Source organism: Chiloscyllium punctatum, chromosome 7 (assembly GCF_047496795.1).
Source record: "Chiloscyllium punctatum isolate Juve2018m chromosome 7, sChiPun1.3, whole genome shotgun sequence".
Lineage (NCBI taxonomy): Eukaryota > Metazoa > Chordata > Chondrichthyes > Orectolobiformes > Hemiscylliidae > Chiloscyllium > Chiloscyllium punctatum.
This window is the reverse complement of record NC_092745.1, coordinates 66616957-66640934: the sequence shown is the minus strand read 5'-3', so window position 1 is coordinate 66640934 and position 23978 is coordinate 66616957. Positions and strand designations below refer to the sequence as shown.

General features: G+C 42.9%; 1 protein-coding gene across 2 annotated transcripts in view; it reads right to left on the bottom strand.

Moving 5' to 3' along the window:
* LOC140479765 (potassium channel subfamily T member 2) overlaps positions 1-12209 on the bottom strand; it is a 723557-nt gene extending 711348 nt beyond the window's left edge. For both annotated transcript variants that reach the window (XM_072573900.1, XM_072573901.1), the window contains exons 1-2: positions 12100-12209; positions 11506-11622 (exon numbers count right to left, since the gene is read on the bottom strand). In XM_072573900.1, coding sequence (XP_072430001.1) covers positions 11506-11600 — 95 coding nt within the window. In that variant the 5' untranslated portion in view covers positions 11601-11622; positions 12100-12209. The remainder of the gene's footprint in view (positions 1-11505; positions 11623-12099) is intronic.
* Between the last annotated feature and the right edge of the window lie 11769 nt (positions 12210-23978).

Genomic DNA, 23978 nt, shown 5'->3' with positions numbered 1-23978 from the left:
ATCAACATTAGCTTCAATGTCGAAGTGATAGCTTTTGATAATTACATTGTTAGAAAGTTATCCCCAATAACGTACTGGTGAGAAGTTGGGAATGTTTTCTGTGACATCAGTAAAATGTGTTGCTCGTCTCCAGCCATTTGAATAATGGGTGGACAGCAGCAACGTGGACAAGTGCAGGAGAATTTAAAAGAATACAGAATTGTATTAATGTTAAAAAGTTTAAGAAAAGCAGCTTCAATGTTTCAAGACTCGAAACAAATATTTTGATGGCAGGATTTTACAAGATAGTAGTGCCCCTAGGTGTTTTGGGTCGGGGGGGGGGGGAGGGGGGGGTCTTAAAATTCCATCTCATTTGTGGGTAAACACTTTCTCATCCATAGAGTCTTCACAAGAATAATGCATCCTAAGATTTGTCACAGCCTCTGTATCTAGACAGCGGTGTGCTATTTTCTTCTGCCTCATAGAATTTAGGCAAGGCCAGTCACTTAGTGGGAGTTCCATTTCACCTCTATTTGGGGGCCACTAAGTGGTGACTTCCATAAAGAACTATTGGCTCCCAAGGTCAGTTCAAACTGGTCGCAGATGCTCAGGAATCTATGCATTGACAGCAGCAACCCCAAATGCAATGGCCATAACATTCAAATACCCACTCTCCACAAATAAATCAAATACTGATCCATATATCTTAGCTTTTATCCTCTTCAATTCAGCTCTTATTTCTAATCTGTGTGTATGCATTACATTTTTTTCTCAGATTTACTCATGAACAAACTCTCCCCTCCTGTTAATTCAAGGAAGATGAACTCATTTTCAGAAAAGTTCTTTGGATCTAGGAGAAAGATACCCTTAAGGAAAGGATCCTTTTCAAGTTGATCTTGTTGCAACCATAGAGGGTGTGAGCGAACAAGGAAGTGGAATAGTTATTCAGGAGCCAAACAGTTTAGGATATCATCCCTGGAACTATTATGAACTCGGGAGCCTTGTCCGAAGTCTGATCATAACAAGACTGAAACTTATGTCACCAGCTAGACAGCTATTTATTCTATCACACCTTTCAAATTGTGCTAGTTTAGTGGACTATCACCAAGCACAAGAATCATCGCTACTTATAGAGTGTTAGCGCATTAACTTTATTCTATTAATGGAGTTAGACATAGCTGTACATCAATGGATTGTAAACCTCTTCATATCACATGTGTCACTAGTTAGTGGTCTTAATAAATAGCCATATGATATATACTCAGACCTGCACTTGAAAAACTGCCACCTAAGGGCCCTCTTGTGGTGCCGAAGTAGTAGTTTAGATCAGAGTGGTGCTGGAAAAGCACAGCAGGTCAGGCAGCATCCCAACAGCAGGAAAATCAACATTTCAGGCAAAAGCCCCTCATCAGGAATTGAGGCAGGAAGCCTCCAGGGTGGAGAGATAAATGGAGGGGGCGGCGGGAGGTAGCAAAGAGTACAATAGGTGAATAGGGGTGGGAATGGAGGTGATAGGTCAGAGACGAGGGTGGAGTGGATAGGTGGGAAGGGAGATTGGCAGGTAGGACAGGTCATGAGGACAGTGCTGAGCTGGAAGGTTGGAACGGAGGTAAGGTGGGGGGGGAGGAAATGAGGAAACTGGTGAAGTCCACATTGATGCACTGGGGTTGAAGTTTTCCGAACGCCTCATCTTCTGCCTCGGAACACTTCAACCCCAGTGCGTCAATGTGGACTTCACCAGTTTCCTCATTCCCCCTCCCCCCAACCTTACCTCAGTTCCAACTTTCCAGCTCATCACTGTCCTCATGACCTGTCCTACCTGCCAATCTCCCTTCCCACCTATCCGCTCCACCCTCCCGTCTGACTGATCACCTCCATCCCCACCCCCATTCACCTATTGTACTCTTTGCTACCTTCTCCCCAGCATCCCCCCATTTATCTCTCCACTCTGGAGGCTTCCTGCTTCTATTCCTGATCAAGGGCTTTTGCCCGAAACGTCAATTTTCTTGCTCCTCGGATGCTGCCTGACCTGCAGTGCTTTTCCTGCACCACTCTGATCTAAACTCTGGTTTCCAGCATCTGCAGTCCTCCTTTTTGCCATGCAGAAGTAGTATCCCCACCCTTGAAAGGAGAGACTTGGGTTCAGGTTCCACCTACTCCAAAGGTGGGAAATTACATCTCTGAACAGGTTGATTAGGAAAATATGTTAAATTTTAAAACAAAAAGAAAAACTGTTGCCTGGCAAAGGTGCTGCACCATCTTACATTATTGAAAGTAAGGAGAAGATTTGACACACAAAGGTTCTTATGACTTGCGTAAAGCAGCAATGGATGGACACTGTGCAAATATTCGATCTAGCAATGGCAGCAAAAATATGGTCAGAAGTCACACAGCACCAGGCTATAATCTCACAGGTTTAATTGAATTCACATGCTTTCTGAGCACTGCTCCTTCATCAGGTGAAGTCTCCTTCAAATCATCGCTAGCAAAAATATGATCATGTAATCATGTGTTGCAGTGGGCCAGAAGATAGGTAGGGGTGTGTGTGTGTGTGTGTGCTTGGTTTGCACTACTCTTCCTCCTGCGAAAGCTTCAGTCCCTTTGGAAAGCCCATGAGAATGGCAATGCTGAGTGCTACAGTTGTAAAAAGAAAGAAGCTGTCATCAATAAAACTGCTGAGCTCAACTTTAAAATGCAGCAGCAAGATAGATATGGTCCAAGAGATACCATCAGAATGAATGGTCCAAGAACATTTCAAAATTATGTTGTTATCTGTTCCTTTTCCCTTTTAAGAATCGAAGTGCAAACAAACAGCAAGAGGCTTCGAACTCTGCTTTTGAATGGTGAACTGGTGTAGAGTGAGCAGAGCAAAAGTAAAATTTGGAATTGCTCAGATAATTAATTTACAAGCTGTCCAGTTCATTCAGAATTTGGATGATTTAGATCATAAGACCGTAAGATACAAGAGCAGCCCAAGGAGTCTAATCCACCATTCGTTCATGGCTTATGTATTTCTCAACCCCATTTTCCTACCTTCTCCTTGAAACCTTTGATTCCCTTACTAATCAAGACCCTATCCATCTCTATCTTAAAGACACTCAATGATTTAGCCTCCACGGTTCTCTGTGGCAATGAGTTCCACAGATTCACCACCCTCTGGATGAAGAAATTCCTCCTTATCTCAATTCCAAAGGATCATTTCTTCACTGTGAGGCTGTGCACTCGGGTCCTAGTCTCTCCTAACAGTGAAACATCTTCGCCAAGTCCATTCTATCCAGGCCTCGTAGTATTCCGTAAGTTTCAATGAGATCCTCACCCATCCTTCTAGACTCCATGGAGTACAGACACACAATCCTCAGCTGCTCCTCATATGACAAGCCCTTCAGACCCAGGATCATTCTTGGAAGCCTCTTCTGGACCCCCTCCAATGCCAGCAGGTCCTTCCTTACATATGGGGTCCAAAACTATTCTCAACATTCCAAATGCAGTCTGACCAGAACCTTACATAGCCTCAGCAATATATCCCTGCTCTTGCATTTGCCTGCCTAGCTCCCATCTGAACCTGCATGTTAGTCTTAAGAGAACTCTGAACAGGACTCCGAAGTATGCTTCAGATTTCTGAGGCTTTTTCTCACCTCTATTCTTCCTGCCAAAGTGTATAAATTCACACTTTCCTTTATTGTATTCCATCTCCAACTTCTTTGCCCACTCTCCTAACCTGTCCAATTCCTTTTGCAACCTCCCTGCTTCCTCAACATTCCCTGTTTCTTGATTTATCTTTTCACCTGCAAACCAGCAACAATGCCTTCAGTTCTTTCATCCATATCATTTATGTATAATGTAAATAGTTGTGGTCCCAACACAGATCCCTGAAAATGCTACTAGTCACTAGTGGCCATCCTGAAAAAAAAACCCCTTTATTCCTACTCTCTGCTTTCTGGTAGTCAGCCAATCCTCTGTGCCAGTCCCTTGCCCCCAACGCTATGCACTTTTGTTCAGCAGTCTCCCACGTGAACACCATGTCAAAGGCCTCTTGGAAATCTAAATAGATCAAGTTCATTGGCTCTTCTTTGTCTAACTTGCTCATTGGTTAGAATTCTTGGAGGAGACAATTTGTCAGTCATGCTGACTCAGCCCTATTTTACCATGCACCTCCAAATAATGCACAATTTCATCTTTAATAATGGACTCTAAAATCTTACAAACGATCAAAGTCAATCTAAGTGGCCTATAATTTCCTATCTTTTGCCTCCCTCCCTTCTTAAACAGGGGAGTTATCTTGGCCAATTTCCAGTCCACTGGGACCCTTCCTGACTCCAGTGATTTCTGAAAGATCACCATCCAAGCCTCTGCAATCACCTCAGCTACCTCCTTCAGAACTCTGGGCATAGCCCATCTGATCCAGGCCATGTTCTATTGTTACAAGAATATAATGCATCTTCATAATCTCCTTTATAAGTTCAATACCAGAATAAACAGCAAATTAGATAACTTAAAAACACAAGGCTAACATCTAAACTGAATTCAACGTGCCACAACAATAGCTCTTCAACTTTACACATTTGCAACTACGACAGTTTGTGTGCAACATGGATCAGATCCCTCACTTTTCCATTAGTGCAACTAGTTACATATTGTAAAATCAACCAACTCAAAATCAGAAAAAATTTAAAAGCAAGCCATACAATTCTTATTAAGCATGCAAAAAAGCAACTGATGATCCAATTTTATTTGCTGAAGAAACAGTCTTTCTATTTTAATTGAACAAATCATTTTAGAAATTTAAGAAACAAACAATGCATTAATTTTGCATCAATATGAATGCCCTATCAACATGTTTATGTCAATATCTGCAACTACATTTGTAATCCAAGCGTCCTCTATAAACACATCCATCAGTGATTGAGTTGCAACAGCACCAATGGTAAAAAGGAAGTGGTTGTAGCTTAATATTCATCCCAGTCTCTGTAATCATGTTACTTTGGAGGCATGATAACCTATAATAAAAATCTAAGGGATAGAATGCCTGATTTAAAAGTGGGACAGAGTTGTATCTGCATGACCTGATCCAATTAGTCCGTGCCAATTTTGTTTCCTCTGAAACTTCACTTGGTCCCAGAACTCTCACCTCCAGTACCACAGAACTTAAACCAGTCTCTTATGTGGTTTAAGATCTTGAAACTTACTGTTAGACTATATAACTTATAACAGTCAAAGATATCTGTCCTCAACAGGTGCCATATGTCACCGTATCTTCTGGCCATCAGCAAATGATTTGATTTATTTATCGTGAAGTGTATTTTATTACAAAATAAACAGTGAAAAGTGTTGTACAGTGTTACCACTCTTCTTAAAACACAGAAGAAAGCTAAACACATCAAATGTAAAGGCAGAAAGATGAAGAAATAAAGAAAAAAAAAAGTGTTAAATGCTCCACCATGGGCCATGGGCCTGGTGGCCAGGCATGAGTCTCCTTCACTGTGCTGCTGCTAGAATTGAAGTCAACACAGGACCTGATCAGGTGTACCCTAGAACTCTGTGGGAAGCTAGAGAAGTCATTGCTGGGCCTTTTGCTGAGATATTTGTATCATCGATAGTCACAGGTGAGGTGCTAGAAGACTGGGGGTTGGCTAACGTGGTGCCACTGTTCAAGAAGGATGGTAAGGACAAGCCAGGGAGCTATAGACCAGTGAGCCTGACGTCAGTGGTGGGCAAGTTGTTGGAGGGAATCCTGAGGGACAGGATATACATGTATTTGGAAAGGCAAGGACTGATTAGGGATAGTCAACATGGCTTTGTGTGTGGGAAATCATATCTCACAAATTTGATTGAGTTTTTTGAAGAAGTAACAAAGAGGATTGATGATGGCAGAGTGGTAGATGTGATCTATATGGACTTCAGTAAGGCGTTTGACAAGGTTCCCCATGGGAGACTGACTAGCAAGGTTAGATCTCAGGGCATACAGGGAGAACTAGCCATTTGGATACAGAACTGGCTCAAAGGTAGAAGATAGAGGGTGGTGGTGGAGGGTTGTTTTTCAAACTGGATGCCTGTGACCAGTGGAGTACCACAAGGATCGCTGCTGGGTCCTCTACTTTTTGTCATTTACATAAATGATTTGGATGTGAGCATAAGAGGTACAGTTAGTAGGTGTGCAGATGACACCAAAATTGGAGGCGTAGTGTACATCGAAGAGGGTTACCTCAGATTACAACAGGACCTTGACCAGATGGGCCAATGCGCTGAGAAGTGGCAGATGGACTTTAATTCAGAAAAATGAGAGGTGTTGCATTTTGGGAAAGCAAATCTTAGCAGGATTTATACACTTGGAGGTTCCTGGTTACAGATGTTTCAGTAAGATTAGGGAGGGTGGTAAAAAAGGAGGGGGGGTGGCATTGCTAATTAGAAATGGTATAACGGCTGCAGAAAGGAAGTTTGAGGGGGATCTGCCTCTGGAGGTAGTATGGGCTGAAGTCAGAAATAGGAAAGGTGCAGTCACCTTGTTGGGTGTTTATTATAGGCCCCCCAATAGCAGCAGAGATGTGGAGAAACAGATTGGGAAACAGATTTTGGAAAGGTGCAGAAGCCACAGGGTCGTAGTCATGGGCGACTTCAACTTCCCAAATATTGATTGGAAGCTCTTTAGATCAAGTAGATTGGATGGGGCGGTGTTTGTGCAGTGTGTCCAGGAAGCTTTTCTAACGCAGTATGTAGATTGTCCAACCAGAGGGGAGGCCATATTGGATTTGGTACTCGGTAATGAACCGGGACAAGTGGTGGGCTTGTTAGTGGGTGAACATTTTGGTGATGGTGACCACAATTCTGTGACTTTCACCTTGGTTATGGAGAGAGATAGGTGCGCACAACAAGGAAGTTTTTACAATTGGGGGAAGGGAAATTACGATGCTGTAAGACAGGATTTGAGGAGCATACGTTGGGAGCATAGGCTGTCAGGGAAGGATCTGGTGGAAATGTGGAACTTTTTCAAGGAGCAGATACGACGTGTCCTTGATATGTATGTACCGATCAGGCAGGAAAGAAATGGTCGTGTGAGGGAGCCTTGGTTGACGAGGGAGGTTGAATGTCTAGTAAAGAGGAAGAAGGAGGCTTACATAAGGTTGAGGAAACAAGGTTCAGACAGAGCAGTGGAGGGATACAGGATAGCCAGAAGGGACCTGAAGAAAGGGATTAGGAGAGCTAAGAGAGGGCATGAAAAATCCCTGGCGGATAGGATCAAGGATAACCCCAAGGCATTCTATGCGTATGTGAGAAACCTGAGAATGACGAGAACGAGGGTAGGTCCGATCAAGGACAGAGGTGGGAGACTGTGTATTGAGTCGGAAGAGATAGGAGAGGTCTTGAACAAGTACTTCTCGTCAGTATTTACGAACGAGAGGGACCGTATTGTTGAAGAGGAGAGTGTGAAACGGACTGATAAGCTAGAAGAGATACCTGTTAGGAAGGAAGATGTGTTGGACATTTTGAACAACTTGAGGATAGACAAGTCCCCCGGGCCTGACGGGATATATCCTAGGATTATGTGGGAAGCAAGAGAGGAAATTGCAGTACCGTTGGCAATGATCTTCTCGTCTTCACTGGCAACTGGGGTGGTACCAGGGGACTGGAGAGTAGCGAATATTGTGCCCCTGTTCAAAAAAGGGAATAGGGATAACCCCGGGAATTACAGGCCAGTTAGTCTTACTTCTGTGGTAGGCAAAGTAATGGAAAGGGTACTGAGGGATAGGATTTACGAGTATCTGGAAAGACACTGCTTGATTAGGGACAGCCAGCACGGATTTGTGAAGGGTAGGTCTTGCCTTACAAGTCTTATTGAATTCTTCGAGGAGGTGACCAAGCATGTGGATGAGGGTAGAGCAGTGGATGTAGTGTACATGGATTTTAGTAAGGCATTTGATAAGGTTCCCCATGGTAGGCTTATGCGGAAAGTCAGGAGGCATGGGATAGAGGGAAATTTGGCCAATTGGATAGAAAACTGGCTAACCGGTCGAAGTCAGAGAGTGGTGGTAGATGGTAAATATTCAGCATGGAGTCCAGTTACAAGTGGAGTTCCGCAGGGATCAGTTCTGGGTCCTCTGCTGTTCGTAATTTTTATTAATGACTTAGATGAGGGAGTCGAAGGGTGGGTCAGTAAATTTGCAGATGATACAAAGATAGGTGGAGTTGTGGACAGTGAGGAGGGCTGTTGTCGGCTGCAGAGGGACTTAGATATGATGCAGAGCTGGGCTGAGGAGTGGCAGATGGAGTTCAACCCTGCCAAGTGTGAGGTTGTCCATTTTGGAAGAACAAATAAGAATGCGGAATACAGGGTTAATGGTAGGGTTCTTGGTCAGGTGGAGGAACAGAGGGATCTTGGGGTCTATGTACATAGATCTTTGAAGGTTGCCACTCAGGTGGATAGAGTTTGTAAGAAGGCCTATGGAGTATTATCGTTCATTAGCAGAGGGATTGAATTCAAGAGTCGTGAAGTGATGTTGCAGCTGTACAGGACTTTGGTTAGGCCACATTTGGAGTACTGTGTGCAGTTCTGGTCGCCTCACTTTAGGAAAGATGTGGAAGCTTTGGAGAGGGTGCAGAGAAGATTTACCAGGATGTTGCCTGGAATGGAGAGTAGGTCGTACGAGGATAGGTTGAGAGTTCTCGGCCTTTTCTCGTTGGAACGGCGAAGGATGAGGGGTGACTTGATAGAGGTTTATAAGATGATCAGAGGAATAGATAGAGTAGACAGTCAGAAACTTTTTCCCCGGGTACAACAGAGTGTTACAAGGGGACATAAATTTAAGGTGAAGGGTGGAAGGTATAGGGGAGATGTCAGGGGTGGGTTCTTTACCCAGAGAGTGGTGGGGGCTTGGAATGCGCTGCCCGTGGGAGTGGTAGAGTCAGATTCATTGGCGACCTTTAAGCGGCATTTGGATAGGTACATGGATGGGTGCTTAATCTAGGATAGAAGTTCGGCACAACATCGTGGGCCGAAGGGCCTGTTCTCTGCTGTATTGTTCTATGTTCTATGTTCTTAATGGTAAGGTCCTAGGGAGTGCTGCTGAACAAAGAACCTTGGAGTGCAGGTTCATACCTCCTTGTAAGTGGAGTCACAGGTAGTTAGGATAGTGAAGGCAGCATTTGGTATGCTTTCTTTTATTGGTTAGAGTATTGATTACATGGGTTGGGCAGCCATGTTGCATCTGTACAGGACATTAGTTTGGCAACTGTTGGAATATTGCATGCAATTCTGGTCTCCTTCCTATTGGAAAGATGTTATGAAACTTGAAAGGGTTCAGAAAAGATTTACAAGGATGTTGCCGGGGTTGGAGGATTTGAGCTACAGGGAGAGGCTGAACAGGCTGGGGCTGTTTTTCCTGGAGCATCGGAGGCTGAGGGGTGACCTTATGATGGGTATGGATAGGGTAAATAGACAAAGTCCTTTCTATTGGGTCGGGGAGTCCAGAACTAGAGGGCATAGGTTTAGGGTGAGAGGGGAAAGATATAAAAGAGCCCTTCTAAGGGGCAACTTTTTAGCACAGAGAGTGGTACGTGTATGGAATGAGCTGCCAGAGGAAGTGGTGGAGGCTTGTACAATTGCAACATTTAAGAGTCATTTGGATGGATATATGAATAGAAAAGGTTTGGAGGGATATGGGCCGGGTGCTGGCAGGTGGGACTAGATTGGATTGGGATATCTGGTCGGTATGGATGGGTTGGACTGAAGGGTCTGTTTTCCTACTGTACATCTCTATGACTCTATGAATCTTTGGCGCCATCTTGCCTCCACCATTGCCCTTGACACAATGAGTCCTCGCTGGACCACACCAATGCAGACACTGCCGAAGCCACTGGGTACCGTACCCACCAAAACTGGACTTCACCACCTTCATGAGTCTGCTTTGGGCACACCTCGCTGATGCAGCCATCGCTGATGCTGCCGGGTCTCGTACAGGACCCAAACCCATCTTGGCTGCCATGAATCTGTGCCAGACACCAGTGCCACCAGCTGTCGCCACAGCAGTAGCCATGAGTCAGCGCTCAAACCGCATCAACAATACAGAAGTGCCAGGAACCCAAACTCTGACACCACCATCACGAGTCCACACTGCTGGGCCTACTCATTGCCATGGCTCAGCTTTTCTACAAAAGAGACAAGTTAAAGAAACGAGAGGAAAAAAAAAGAGGAAAAGAAACAAAAAGAAAAGTAGATGGAGTGGACAAGCCCCAGGCTCAGAAGGCCTACTCCAACACTATCTTATCTGAAGGGATGGGATTTGCTCGTCAACTCAAATAATCAACACACCTTACTTGAACCAAAGAAATAAAAGTAATCAAATATGTGTTTTATTTAATACAATGCTCAAAAAGCTGATAATGACCATGAAAAACAACAAAATCCACTTTAATGCTGCTATCTCGTCAACTCTTTGCACAGCCATGTTGTTTTGCAGGCAATTATTGATAAATATTATTTTTTTTACTTAAGGTGTGTAATAAAAATAACAATAATTGGTTAAATGCATACAAAGGCCTTTTTTTCACCTTAGATACTGTGAATAACAACTTTTTTTTAAACCAGGCATAGTACTGACAGCCTTTGGAGTATAGTCTAAAGCAATCTTCACTTGCTACCTGCACACATTAACTGGTTTGGCTTTTGATTTTTTTTCTGGCATGGACAATTCCAGAATCCATTCTTGCAATAAATAAATGAACTCAAGAAGTTGCATCTGAATATTTATTTCAACAGCAATAAAGTTGGGTCTGAGCACTGAATAACAAAGATGTGATGTCAGAGAATTTAGAATGAAATTGATATGATACCAAAAGATTAAAACCTGCAGCAAAATTAATTGTGGACGGTTACCAGCACATGAAGACAATTCATCTCTATTGCGATTGAAGACAATTAAAGATAGCTGCAAATGCTGTTCTCACTGTTTCCCAAACAAATGATATCCCAAAAATTGTTTGCAGGCTACATCTTCTGTGCAGTTATTAAATAGACAATAAATCATGGCAGCAGACTCTGCGTGTTCATGAATGACTTCAAGAAGAGGAGACAGGATGCAGGTCTACTGAAGGTTCAGAACTACAGTACTTGAATGAGATCCTTTTATCTACTCTTTTTGGGAGGCAGCCCAACAGACCGAGATTTAAATTTCTCAAGGCTATTCTTCCAATGTTATTGCACTAGTGAATTAGTAATAGATGCGATAACGTTCGGTTATCTTTACAAGAGTGCATACAAAACAATCACATCTACAGATTAATTTCCACGTAAGGCAAGAAAGAAATGACAAACATCGCTCAATCAGAATTCTGTTATCAACCGTATTATGAATCTAAACGTTTCCATTTAGGCCTGTTTAGACAAGGGCATTGTCTGACAATATTTTAGCAAAGAAACAAACTTTCCAATGCGCGTAACAAGTTGTATTTATATTAAAATTGCGTATCTTTCTTTGCATCCAAGACACCTGGCAGTCAAATGTCGATTAAAAGAAAATCACCAACCAGACCTACCTGTCATCTGCCTGCCAACCTTGATCTCCAAGGAGCAAGTCACGAAATCTGTACCTTGGAGGAAGAGGAGGCACTTCGTTTTCCAGGTCCACCATTCTTTCCAGCTATGCAGTGTACCTATGTCAGAGACGAAATATATATATACATATATTACACGAATATAAACGCACAAATTTCCCACTTGTTATCTCAAGGGATCACTTTGTAAGAAAGGCGCACACACACAGAGAGAGTGAGGTTCACTTTAGTTGTCTATGGAAGCCTGACATGCACAACTCTGCGAGCTGCTGCTCGATCCGGCTCATCGCGCTAAAAGGGAAAGTGCTGAGCGCGCGGCAGCGACCAGCAACCCCGGGGCACTCTGATATAGAACGCCACCCGGAGCTCGTGCCTCCCCGGGGCAGTCAGGGGTAGAACTCTACCCGGAGCTCGTGTCTCCCTCGGGGAGCATTCAGGGATAGAACGCTGCCCGGAGCTCCTGCATCCCCCGGGCTGAACGCTGCCCGGAGCTCCTGCATCTCGCTGGGGCAGTCAGGGGCTGAACGCTTGCCCAAAGCTCGTGTCTCCGGAAGCAAAATGAGAATCTGTCCGCACCTGTGTCCATTGCAGGCGCCACCACCGCCTCTGCCTGAAACTATGGGATTTGTCTCCCTAGCTGAGGGAAAATCCCTCCCTCGGGTTGTTTACTGGCTGACTTCGTGCACGCGCAATCCCCAGATCGAGGGAATATCCTTTCATGTGGAGTCGTGTGATTTATAGTGGGTGAGGGATGTCCTTGTTCAACGGTGATTGTCCAATAGCATAGAGCACACGAAGCAACATACAACACACTAAAAGGATTCCCCCTCCGTCTGCCTCGCGTGGGAAATACCTTCCCGGGGGCGGTAATGTTTCCCAGCAGATTTTATTTATAGTTAAGCATTTTGAAAATGGATCGAAGGTTCGCTGTGCTTTTTTAAAAAAAAAATAATTTTCAGGGAGTCGACGGGCGCTCATTGTCCACCCCCAACTGCCCTTGGGAAGGTGGTGGATTTTCATTTCAAAGCAATAAAGAAACTCCTGCCATCGGTCCAAATGAGGATTTTAACGCACGTTGAGCTGTTGATTTTCCAGGTCTCCTGCCCCTAGCCCTCGAACTGGTGGAGATCGCTAATTTCAGAGGTGCCCCTGGAAAATAAAGCATGGTAAACTGTAGCAAGTTACCCTGTAGATAACACACTGTACATCTGCAAAATGCTTACTGTTGGTGGAGCAAGTCAATATCCAACAACAACTTGCATTTGTATAGTACATACAAGGCAGTAAAATGTCCAAAGATGCTTCACAGGAGTGTTATCAAACAAAATTTAGTACTGTGTCACCTAAAACCAGGGACTTGTTCAAACAGGTTTGAAAAGAGCTTATGAGGTAGCAAGACATAATAATTTAAGGAGAGAATTGGTTTAGGGAAAGAATTCCAGGGGTTAGGTCGGGGCAGAACTTGCTTCAGCAAAACTAATGTCAACGGAAACTGGAAGAAAACTGTCCACTGGTTGGAGTCATGCCTAACACAAGTAAGGCGTCTGTGATTTTTGGACAGCTTTAGGCCACTTCTGCAGGAGTTCCTCAGGGTAATGTCCTTGGCCCAGCCATCTTTAGCTATTCATCAATGACCTTCCCTCTGAATGATTATAAGGTCAGAAATGGGATGGTTCACTGATAATTGCCCAATGTTTGGCAGTATTCATGACTCTTCGGATACTGAATTAGGACATATCTAAATTCAATAATATCTGGGTCTGAGCTGACAAGTGGCAAGAAACATTTGTGCCACACAAATGCTAGGCAATGTCCAACTTCATCAAGAGGGAATCCAATCATTATCTTGTGGCATTCAATAGCATTACTATCATTGAGCACCCACCCATGCCCCACCCCCCCAAAATAAAACTTCCTGGGAAACAGGAGTGTCACAGGTTCTGTTTACTCTGAGAGCTGGTTAAAAAAAATAAAACTTCCGGGGGCCAACTCTTAACCAGAAAATGAACTAGCTAAGTCATATAAATATTGTGGTTACATAAGAATATCAGAGGCTTGGAATCTTGCAGTGAGTAACTCATTTCCTGATTCATCAAAGCCTGTCTGCCATCTACAGGGCACAAGGCAGGAGAATGATGGAATACTTCCCTCTTCCTGGATGAGTGTGGCTCTAACAAACTCATGACACTTGACACCATCCAGGACAAAGCATCCTGGTTGACTGGCACCCCTATTAACATTCAACATTCACTCACTTCACCAACGATGCACAACGTAGTGGTGTGTACTATCTACAAGATGCAATGCAGTAACTCACCAAGGTTCCTGCAATGCCACCTTCTAAGCCCCAGACCTACTTTCTAGGAGAAGAGAAGTCAATGCATGGAAATACCAACACCTGCAAGTTCCTTTCCAAGTCACTCACCATTCTGTCTTGGAACTTTACTGTTATTCCTTCATTTTCAATGAGATAATGTTTTCCCTAACAGTTCTGTACCTGCACCCCAGGGACTGCAACAGCTCATGAAGGCAGTTCACCCACCAGCTGTGCAAAGGCAATCATAGATGTGAAATAAATGGTAGTCTAATCAGCAACACAGTGGTTAACACTGCTGCCTCACAGCACCAGGAACCTTGCTTTGATTCCAGCCTTGGGCGACTGTCTGTGTGGAGCTTGTACAGTCTCCCTGTGTCAGTGTGGGTTTTCTCCAGGCGCTTCATTTTCCACCCACAGTCCAAACATGCGCAAGTTAGGTGGATTGGCCTCCTGAATTACCTATAGTGTTCAGGGATGTGCGTTAGTCATGGGAAATGCAGGGCTATAGGGATAGAGTAGGAGGATGGGTCTGGGTCTGGGTGGGAAGGCCATTGGAGGGTTAGTGTGGACTCTTTGGGCCAAATAGCCTGTTTCCACACTGTGGAGTTTCTATTCTATTCCAACATCCACATACCATGAGTGAACTTTAAAAATACCATCTAAGCTATTGAATATTTCAAGCGTATTCTTTTTCTATTAATTCTGCCGCTGAATGAGAGTGGAGAAGATTTTTTTCAGAAGTTTGTTAACTTCATACCTGAAAAGCTAATGGATTTCAATGAAACTTGGTACACAGATGGAGTGCAGAGCAGTGAAGAACTGATGCATTTCTTTTTGGCAAAAACACTGACCCCAATCCCTGAAATGTTTTCTTGAGGATCTGTCAACAGTGAGAAATAGGGCAGATTGACATTATTTTGTTAAGAATACTGTGTGTTGTTTTATTTGTAATGTTGATTGTCTTAAATTGGTATGGATTGTCTCAGCTTCTCTATCTTCTAAATATGCAAGATTGTGGAGGCCACCTGGTGCTGAGGCTCACTCTGCAAAGTGAAACCACTGTTTTCCTCCATCGTTGCCCAAATTGCAAGCATGCAATGGAGGTGGAAAAGGCTCCCCCCGGAGCCAGAGTGGCCAGAGCAAACGTATCATTTGCGAGGGAGGAGTTTCCTCCTCTGTGCAATGTGAGATCCCACAAAGTGTCCAACAACCTGCCCATCACTCCTGTGTCTGAAAGTGAAGTTGTTCATTGCCAACACCAAAGGATCCTCTCCTGAGATGGGTGCCTGCTCCTCCAATTGTCGGTGCAGGGGGGCCCCTCTTTCTTGGCCAGCTGCAGGGATGCGCTCACCAGCATGTGCCTCTGCTTATGATACCCACCGAGTGTCTGAGCTAGTGGAGGGGTGCAGGAGTCAGCCTCGCCAGTATATTCTCTCAGAGATCCATGGCTCCTTCCTCAGAGGTGAAAGAGGAAATGTCCTGCAGGGGACCCGTCTTGACAGCAGCGAGGGGCCTGCGGGAAATAAAAGAGAGAAGAAATCACAAATTAGGGATCAAAGTTCCAGCATGGTATATATCCACCGTGGCAATAGTGGAGCACAGCAATGGACAAAGTTTGTTACTTAGAGAAATCAAAAAGTGTGGTGCTGGAAAAGCACAGCTGGTCAGGCAGCATCCGAGGAGCAGGAGAGTCAACATTTCGAGCGTGAGCTCTTCGTCAACGATTGTTACTTGCTAGCTGGAGCATGGAGCTTTTGCCACCACCACATGAAAGGTCACAATCCTCTCCTCACACCATCTGCTTTGACTCTCTGTGCCCTATTGTGGGCAATTATCTCCTGGATTGAGACAAAGGATCGGCTGAGGTGGCTAGCACAGTTGTGAGAAAGCTGGTGAGCTGTACCAAGTGAGTGAATAGGCAGCACAAAGGGCAAGGAGGGTTAGTGGTCTGGGGTTGGTGAGAGATAGAGAGGAAAGATACGGCATGCAATAATGTGAGTGGTAATTGATGAGCCTTAGGGGCAGGACAATGCAGAAGCAGCGAGAGAGTGAGGTAGCAGAGATACAAGGGTGTCACTCACCTTGACAGAAAGTAATTGAATTTCTTGTGGCATTAATGGGCATTTCTTGGGACCATCAATGCTGCACTGACCCAGGTGGCAACTTGGGAGAAGGCTGACAGGGCCTGGTGGTGTAGCCTTCTCTCTGCCAGTTCTGAGATAAGAGAAGGGTTTTTCTCTGCACCACTTTGACCACCAGGGTTTCCAGGCCCCTTTTGGCAAATCAGCATGCCAACTTATGAGAAGGGGCTGTGGGGGAACCTCCATTATTTGAAGGACATGGGCAGGGAGTATTTTGTTCTGTTAATCGAATTCAAGATAATCAAATGTTGGATTACATAGTTTAGTCAAGTATCGGGACTTTGCAATGTTGCTGGATAATCCAATATTTGGATAATCGAATGCCAGATAGTCAAGGTTACTATGTACACAACAAGGTAAGTGAGCTGGTAGCACAAATTTGAATTGGTGGGTACAATGTTATGAGTATCACAGAGAGATGGTTGCAAGCGATCAGGGCTGGAACTGACTATCCAACGATATGCGTTCTATGGAAAACACAGGTAGTTAGGCAAAGGGGACAGAGTTGCCTTGTCAGTAAAAAATGAAATTCCATCCATAGGAAGAAGTGATATGGAGTCAAAACCTGTATGGATAAAGTTGAGGAACCACAAAGTAAAAAGTACACTGGTGAGAGTTATGCACAGGCCTCCACCTACCAGTAGTCAGGATGTGGGCAAGAAAATAAATCAGGAGATTAAAAAACAGTCATGTAAGAACGACACTATTATAGTAATCATGGGGAACTTCAATATGCAGGTGGACTGAGAAAATCAGGTTGGTAACAGATTCCAAGAAAAGGAATTCATGCAATGTCTTCAAGATGGTTCTTTGGAGCACCTTGTGGTAGAACCCACAAGGAAACAGGCTATTCTGAATTTGGTGACGTGAAATGAGGCTGACCTGATTAGACAGCTGAAGGTAAAGGAACCCCTCAGGGGCAGTGACCATAATATGATCGAAGTCAACCTGCAGTTTGAGAGGGAGAAGCTGAAATAAGATGTAACGGTATTACAATTGAGTAAAAGTAAGTGCAAGAAGATGAGGAGGAGCTGGTCAGAGTTGATTGGAAGGGGAGCCTAGCAGGGAGGGTGGTGGAGCAGCAATGGCAGGAGGTTTTAGAGATAATTTCAGAGGTGCAGTAGAAATACATCCTAAGGAAGAAACAACACAGTCAGAGGAGGATGAGGCACCCATGGCTGAGAAGGGAAGTCAGAGACAACATTAAAAAAATGAGGTGAAGAAGATTGGGAAGCCTTTCAAAAACAGTAAAAGATAACTACAAAGCAATAAGGGGGGAGAAGATGAAATATGAAGACAAGCTAATGAGTAATATAAAATAAGATTGCAAGAGTTTTTTTTAATACTTAAAAGGTAAGAGAGAGGCAAGAGTGAAAATTGGACCATGTTGGTGAAGGAGTAACAGGGAACATAGAAATGGCAGAGGAACTGAATCAGTATTCACACTGGAAGACACCAGGACTTTAAGAGAGTCAGGGGCCAGATGTGAGTGTCATGCCCATCACTAAGGAGAAAGCATTGCGGAAACTGAAAGGTCTAAAGGTGATATATAAACTGAACCAGATGGACTATATTCCAGAGTTTTGAAGGAGATAGCTGAGGAGATTGTAGAGGGCTTGATGATGATCTTTCAGGAATCACTGGAATCAGGGCGAATACCAAAGGATTGGAAAATGGCTAATGTAACAACCTGTTTAAGAAGGGAGGGAGGGCAGAAGACTAGAAGTTATAGGCTGGTTAGACTGACTTTAATCTTTAATAAGATCATAGAGTCCATTATTAAGGATGAAATTGCAGATTACTTGGAAGTGCATGGTAAAGTAAGGCTGAGTCAGCACCGCTTCATCAAGGAAGATCATTCATGACAAATCTGTTAAAAATCTTTGAGGAGCTAAAGGACAGGTTAGACAAAGAAGAGCCAGTTTTTCGTGATCTATTTGGATTCTTAGAAGGTCTTTGAAAAGGTGCCACATAAAAGGCTGCTTAAACAGATAACAGCCTATGGTGTTCAGAGTAAGATACTAACATGGATAGAGGAATGGCTGACTGGCAAAAAGCAGAGAGTCGGGTAAAAAGGGGTCTTTTTCTGGATGGCAGCCAGTGACTAGTAGAGTTCCACAAGGGTCAGTATTAAGGCCACAACTATTCATGTTACATCAATCTGGACGAAGGAACTGAGGGAATTGTTGCTAAGTTTGCAGATGACCCAAAGATAGGTAGAGGGACAGGCAGTGTTGAGGAAGTAGGGAGGCTGCAGAAGGACTTGGCCAGGCAAGGAGAGTGGGCAAAGAAATGGAAGTGACGTTAAAATAGACTCTTGATTAGTAAATGGATCAAGGATTACAGGGAGAAGGCAGGACAATGGAGTTGAGAAACATATCAGCTATGATCGAATGGCAGAGGAGACTCATGGGTGCCATGGCCTAATTCTGCTGCCGTATGTTATATAGTCTTATGGTGTTATGATCTCTGAGGTAATTCTTCACATGAACGCACTGACAGGATAGCTCTGGACCTACAAAAGGGATGATGGGATGAGTGGGGTGCCATTGAGGCTGATGCATAGCTTACAAGACAATTTTGGGGACGAGCATGAGAAATCCCACTGAGGATCATGGAGAGAAACCGTCCATGAAGCCAGCCAAAATTGACATTTAGCTGATTTCTGGTATAATTTAGCCCATTCATTACTGCCCTATGTGTCATACTGAGAAATATACCTTTGAATTTCAGTCTGACTCAGTAGTGATAAGTGCAAGGCCAGATTAGTTAACGTTTGATGCCAATCTCAATTTAAAAATGTGTACGATTTCCCAGCTTTGGACCAGTCGTCACTTTATTGACCGAAGCAGAGATCTGAAAACGAAATTTTGAATCCGCAGTCACTACTGTATTTACCCTTTAACATGTAATATTTAAATAAGCTGGAGCAAAAATCCGATGTATACATTCAGTATTAAAAGCATGAATACTGTGCTGTGACCTGTGATTCACTCACTGCAGCTATTGGTATCACACCCATATAACAGCAACCTGTATCAATCTCAAACATGTAATAGTATTCAGGGCAGGAGTCCAAATCACACTAAGGATGTATTTAGGTTGCAGCTGTGCCAATCAGAGGTTGGTGCCTACTGTTTAGCTTTCAATTGAGCAGGGCAATGCTTGTGTTGCTTGGTTCCAGCTTGGCTGAATCTCTATCTATCTGCCCTGTTCGGCAATGGATCAGGTGATCTCTGTCTCTATCTGCCCTGTCCAGCACAAATTTTTAGCTTGTGTGGATATTTCATCTAGTCAGTATTCACTTCCAACAGTTAGAAATTTAAATGCTTTATAGACATTTGTGCAACCAACAGGAAATATTGTTTCAGACGCTGCAGAACAAAAACTAAAATAAAAACATTTTCAAATCTTTGTGCTCGAGAGAAATAAAATTTACACTTCTTTCAACTTTTAAGACAGTATTCGCTGTCACCAGATTTAGAAACATAGATCCAGGAGTAGTCCAATCAACTCCTCAATCATATTTTACTGTTCAGTCAGATCATTTCTGATCTGCACCTCAACTCCATTTATTCAGTTTTGCTACACATCCTCTGATATGCGTATCTAACAAAAAAAACATCAGTGTCAGACTTGAAAATTGAAATTGACTCACCACGTGCAGTCTGTTGGGGAAGAGATTTCCAGATTTCTGCTGTGCTTCAGGGTTAAAGTAAATGATAGTGCCTGCTCAGGAGAGCCTACTTTCCTGGTTCTTAAAAGAGGAGCAGGGGTTATATTGCTACATTGATGATAACTTGGTGACATTTTGCTTTTTCATGAAGTGATTGACAAGAAATTGTTCTTCATTATCTGCAGTGGTTCCACTGAGTAAATGTATAAATAGACTGAGGAAGAAAAGGCGTGAAAATGCAGTGAATGGGAACAGCTGTCTGCTTTTCTGTCCACTTTTTCCTTTGCAGCTCTGTGCCTGCACCTGTTCTTTACTCACACCTGAAAATATCATGAGAGAATGGAGACCAAGATGGGTTTCCTCTCCTGTTCATCCTCCCCATTTGTGAAACGTTTTCCTGAAAACAGCATAGACGTGTTTGAATAATTGTTATGCAGTGAAGGACAAACAGGTATGCCCTTGTGTCAGCAAAAGTGGGAATGATAGGGGAAGAAACACAATAGAGGGAAAAGCAAGAGGAACAAGTTGTCAGGTTGTAAGGAAAGAAGCTATTGGTGTGAAAGGGAAGCATACCAAAGATTTTCCTGGGGTAGATAATGATGATTTTTTTCATGTAAAGCTTCCAACATAGCTTAGGAATATAAAAACAAAGGCGGGCTGGTCATCCGATTCGTATTAGTAAATTTCATCAGTATCAGGTTATGATGGGATCTTTGACTTTGGACACCTGGCAAAATCTATAAATATTTTACTGACTGCAACCAAATCTAAGCAACAGTGCTGTTACAAATAACATATGATGTATGATATCATCTCCATCTAGGCAAATTGAGACAAAACCTAAATATCCTCTGTAGGAAGGAGGACCTAATTGTTCTGCATCAATACTACAATGCAATTTTGAGAGAGGTCTTCAATTCTCCAATGACTGTTAATTGACATGACTGTGGGTGCATTATTATGTTTTCTTTGGCTGAGAATTTGCTTTTACTTTTGGCCCCTTTTTAGTCATAAGTTTGGCAACATGTTCATTATGTATACCAGAAGGTCAAGGCCTCATCACTGCAATTCTGGTAAATGCTGTGGGGATTCAGAGTGGCGCCTGAAATAGGTCTCTCATTCATAAATGCAAGTAGTCACATGGCTATATGAATGAGAGTTATCAGGGATGTATGATACCCCCCTGTTCAATTTAGTGGATCTCATACCTTTTCATAACATGTGCTGTTTGCCATCCAAAATGTGGCTCCAATGGCATAAATGTTTGGCTCCTTTGTTTTTCACATCACTGAAGATATACTGCTGGAAAATTCAGTCACATATCCTTTACTGCACACTAGTGGTGAGCCGCAAATCAGACGGATTTCCATGCTTGCAGTTTGCCCGCAACATATGAATTGAAGGGTTCCAGCACTCCAACGAGCTAATCCTGGCACACCCACTAAGTCTGAAATTGAAGATAAAAATCAGTCCAAATTTATGGTAGTTGCATATTCCATGATACTAAAATGATTATTTCATCTCTATTGCAACTCAATGTCTCACTTGGTAAACTGGGCTCTTCAAATTTGTTGCTGAACCATAATGATAAGGTTTATGTACACTCTGCAGCTGGATGAACAGAACTTTCATTATTTATATCTCTAAGTGGTAAATTAGCTGATTAAAAAGTGTGAAAGGAGTTTTATTGCCTGCATGTTGTGATTGGTTACTTTCACAAAATCAACTTCAGGGCAATCATTTTACCTGGCAACAATTAAAACCTAAATAGAACACATTATTAAGTATTTCCCAACAAGGTGTTATGTGAAGTTACATTCTCAAAACCTACTGCTGTAATGGATGATGTACCTACTTGTTAGTGGTTCCTTATCTTGTATAGTGAGACCATACTGCTTTAGAATGATCTAGACTGTAAAAATGTCAGTTTTAATTTTTATTTGCTTTCTCTGTTTCAATTACCTCAAATCTGCTCTGTCTTAAAGGTATATTTGTGATCTGTACATATATTTAAGTTACAATCTCAATATAGGCATTAAATTTTGCAATGATTTAGTGCTGACCATACTTCAAAGTATGCAGAAAAAATGTACAGTACATCACAATCTATTTTAAGCTTTGCTCAATAATTAGTCTTCAATTAACCCTTCATTTGCCAATTTACATCACTTTAATCCCTAAACGACCAACATGAGAAGTTACTTTGAAACAATCCGCTTTCGAGCATTCTTTTATTTCAGACTCTCTCATGATCTTTTCCAGCTTTAAAGATACTAAGTAAGTGCATATTTCTGTTGCCACGGATTCACTTTTAAAAATTGCCTGCGAGACCACATGTTTGTAGAGTACTCTAATAGTCCCATTTATGAATTGCCCAGCAAAGCAGAAGTGCATTAAAGAAGATTGCTTTCAGCTACTGCTGTGACTTTCTCTTCCCATTGAAACCTATCCTGAACTAAAGATCACAAACAATATCTTTCACTATTAACTAAAGCAGTAAAACATGAATGCCTTTAAGAGTACAAAGAGTGCCTAACATCAGCCAAGCAGCACTTCTTCAGGACTTAGTCGGACTACACTGACACTGACTGTTCACAATACTTTCTTCTTTCCAAAATGGGTCCCAAAGTTCATTAGCTGGACAGGATGCAAGCTGAGCAACTGAATAGCAAGTTCGTTATCCTAAAATAAAACAGTAAATGCTAGAAACACTCACCAGTTCAGGCAGTGTCTGTGGAGACAGAATCAGAATTAATGGCCTGAATTTTACCAGAAATTGGATAAGCGTCTGTTTTGTTGAGTCCTATGGAGGACTTCTTTCCGTGAGGGCAGGCAAGTTTTCTCACTCTACATTCCCCAAGTGATGTAACATGCCTGGATTGTACCCTACTTGTTATGTCCTCCCTATTCATTGCAGTTAGAAATACTCGCCATGACCAGGACCTCTTGGGTGCCATTTTTAAAGCCCAGTCTTACACCCATTCAAGTACTGTCAATCAGGAGCTGCTCATCAGTTTGCATGTAGTGGAAAGGGAACAAAAAGGCTGAAATGCCAGTGCACATTCGCAAAATGTATGCTGTTTAGGAAACTTGCTCCATAGGTTACCCATCCTTAGTCTCATCCCATCTTAGAGCCTTATCTATTAGGCAATGTTACTCTTTCCCCAATGTATAATGCAGATTAATATCTTGTTATTGTTCAATCTGTGAACATTAGATAATGGAAAGCCTTCAAGCAGTTGAAAGCATTCTCTTTAGTTCAGTAACAGCCAAAGCAAAGAAAAATCAAACAGTAGCTGCATTTGCCTCCAGGAACAAACAGAGACTGCTTGCCTGTTGATCACATTTCTAACACAATCACAATCAATGATTAATCACTGCAGCCAGCTTGTGTCTACTGGAAGTAGGTGTCAACTTCTGGCTGTTAGCATTTGATACTGCAGCCGTCTTCGTGAAGAAGGTGATGTTCCTCCTGTTCAATGTCCTCATCTTCATTCTGGGAAGAATGCTGCCACTCCCACAACTTTTCAGAACCCATCACATTCCTTCTTTGCATGCCCCAGTTGTGCAGATCACAGTATGCTAGGATTATGCAGCACAATCTGTCTGGATTGTATCACAAGACTTCCCCAACTCAGATTGATCCAAGTATCAGTCCTTCATCTCGGTCAGCCAATCACCTACTACACCATGGGCCTAAGTAGAGAATGGGCTGCAATATCTCAATGCTCTGCCTCAGTCAGGGGATTGCTTAATGGACTCATCATCCATTGTTATAGAGGGTAGCCCTTAGCTTCCACTAAGTATTCATGTAACCTATCCAGCCCTAGTATATTAATCTATAAAGTGGAACTCGAGGTCTCCAATGAGGAGGCCCATAGAATGCTTCTACATGGATCTTTGACATCAGCATCTAACTCTGATGAATGCAGGATAAGCTGTGTCACCAAAAGAAGATTGTAAGTGTTCTATGATTAATTATACGTTGAGCCCCGACATCACCTAACAAAGGCAGCATCACATGTCAGAACATTTTTGGCAATACTTACAAATCAGAATGAGAGCCAATCAGTTCTGTGCCCTGACAGTCTACAGGCTCTTGGATTGTCTTTGTCAATAATATGGTGCAGATGCCACTTTTAAGGTCACCTATAATTTTCTGTGCTTCATAAAGATGACCATTTTCAATCTCATGACATGGTCAAGATTGGTTGTGACAAGGATGTGTATCCCACACAGTTGGACACTACATGCATTACATATACAGGGTATCGTGATGACAGATGACCTCAAGCAGTAGTGTAAACATGCCTAATTGATG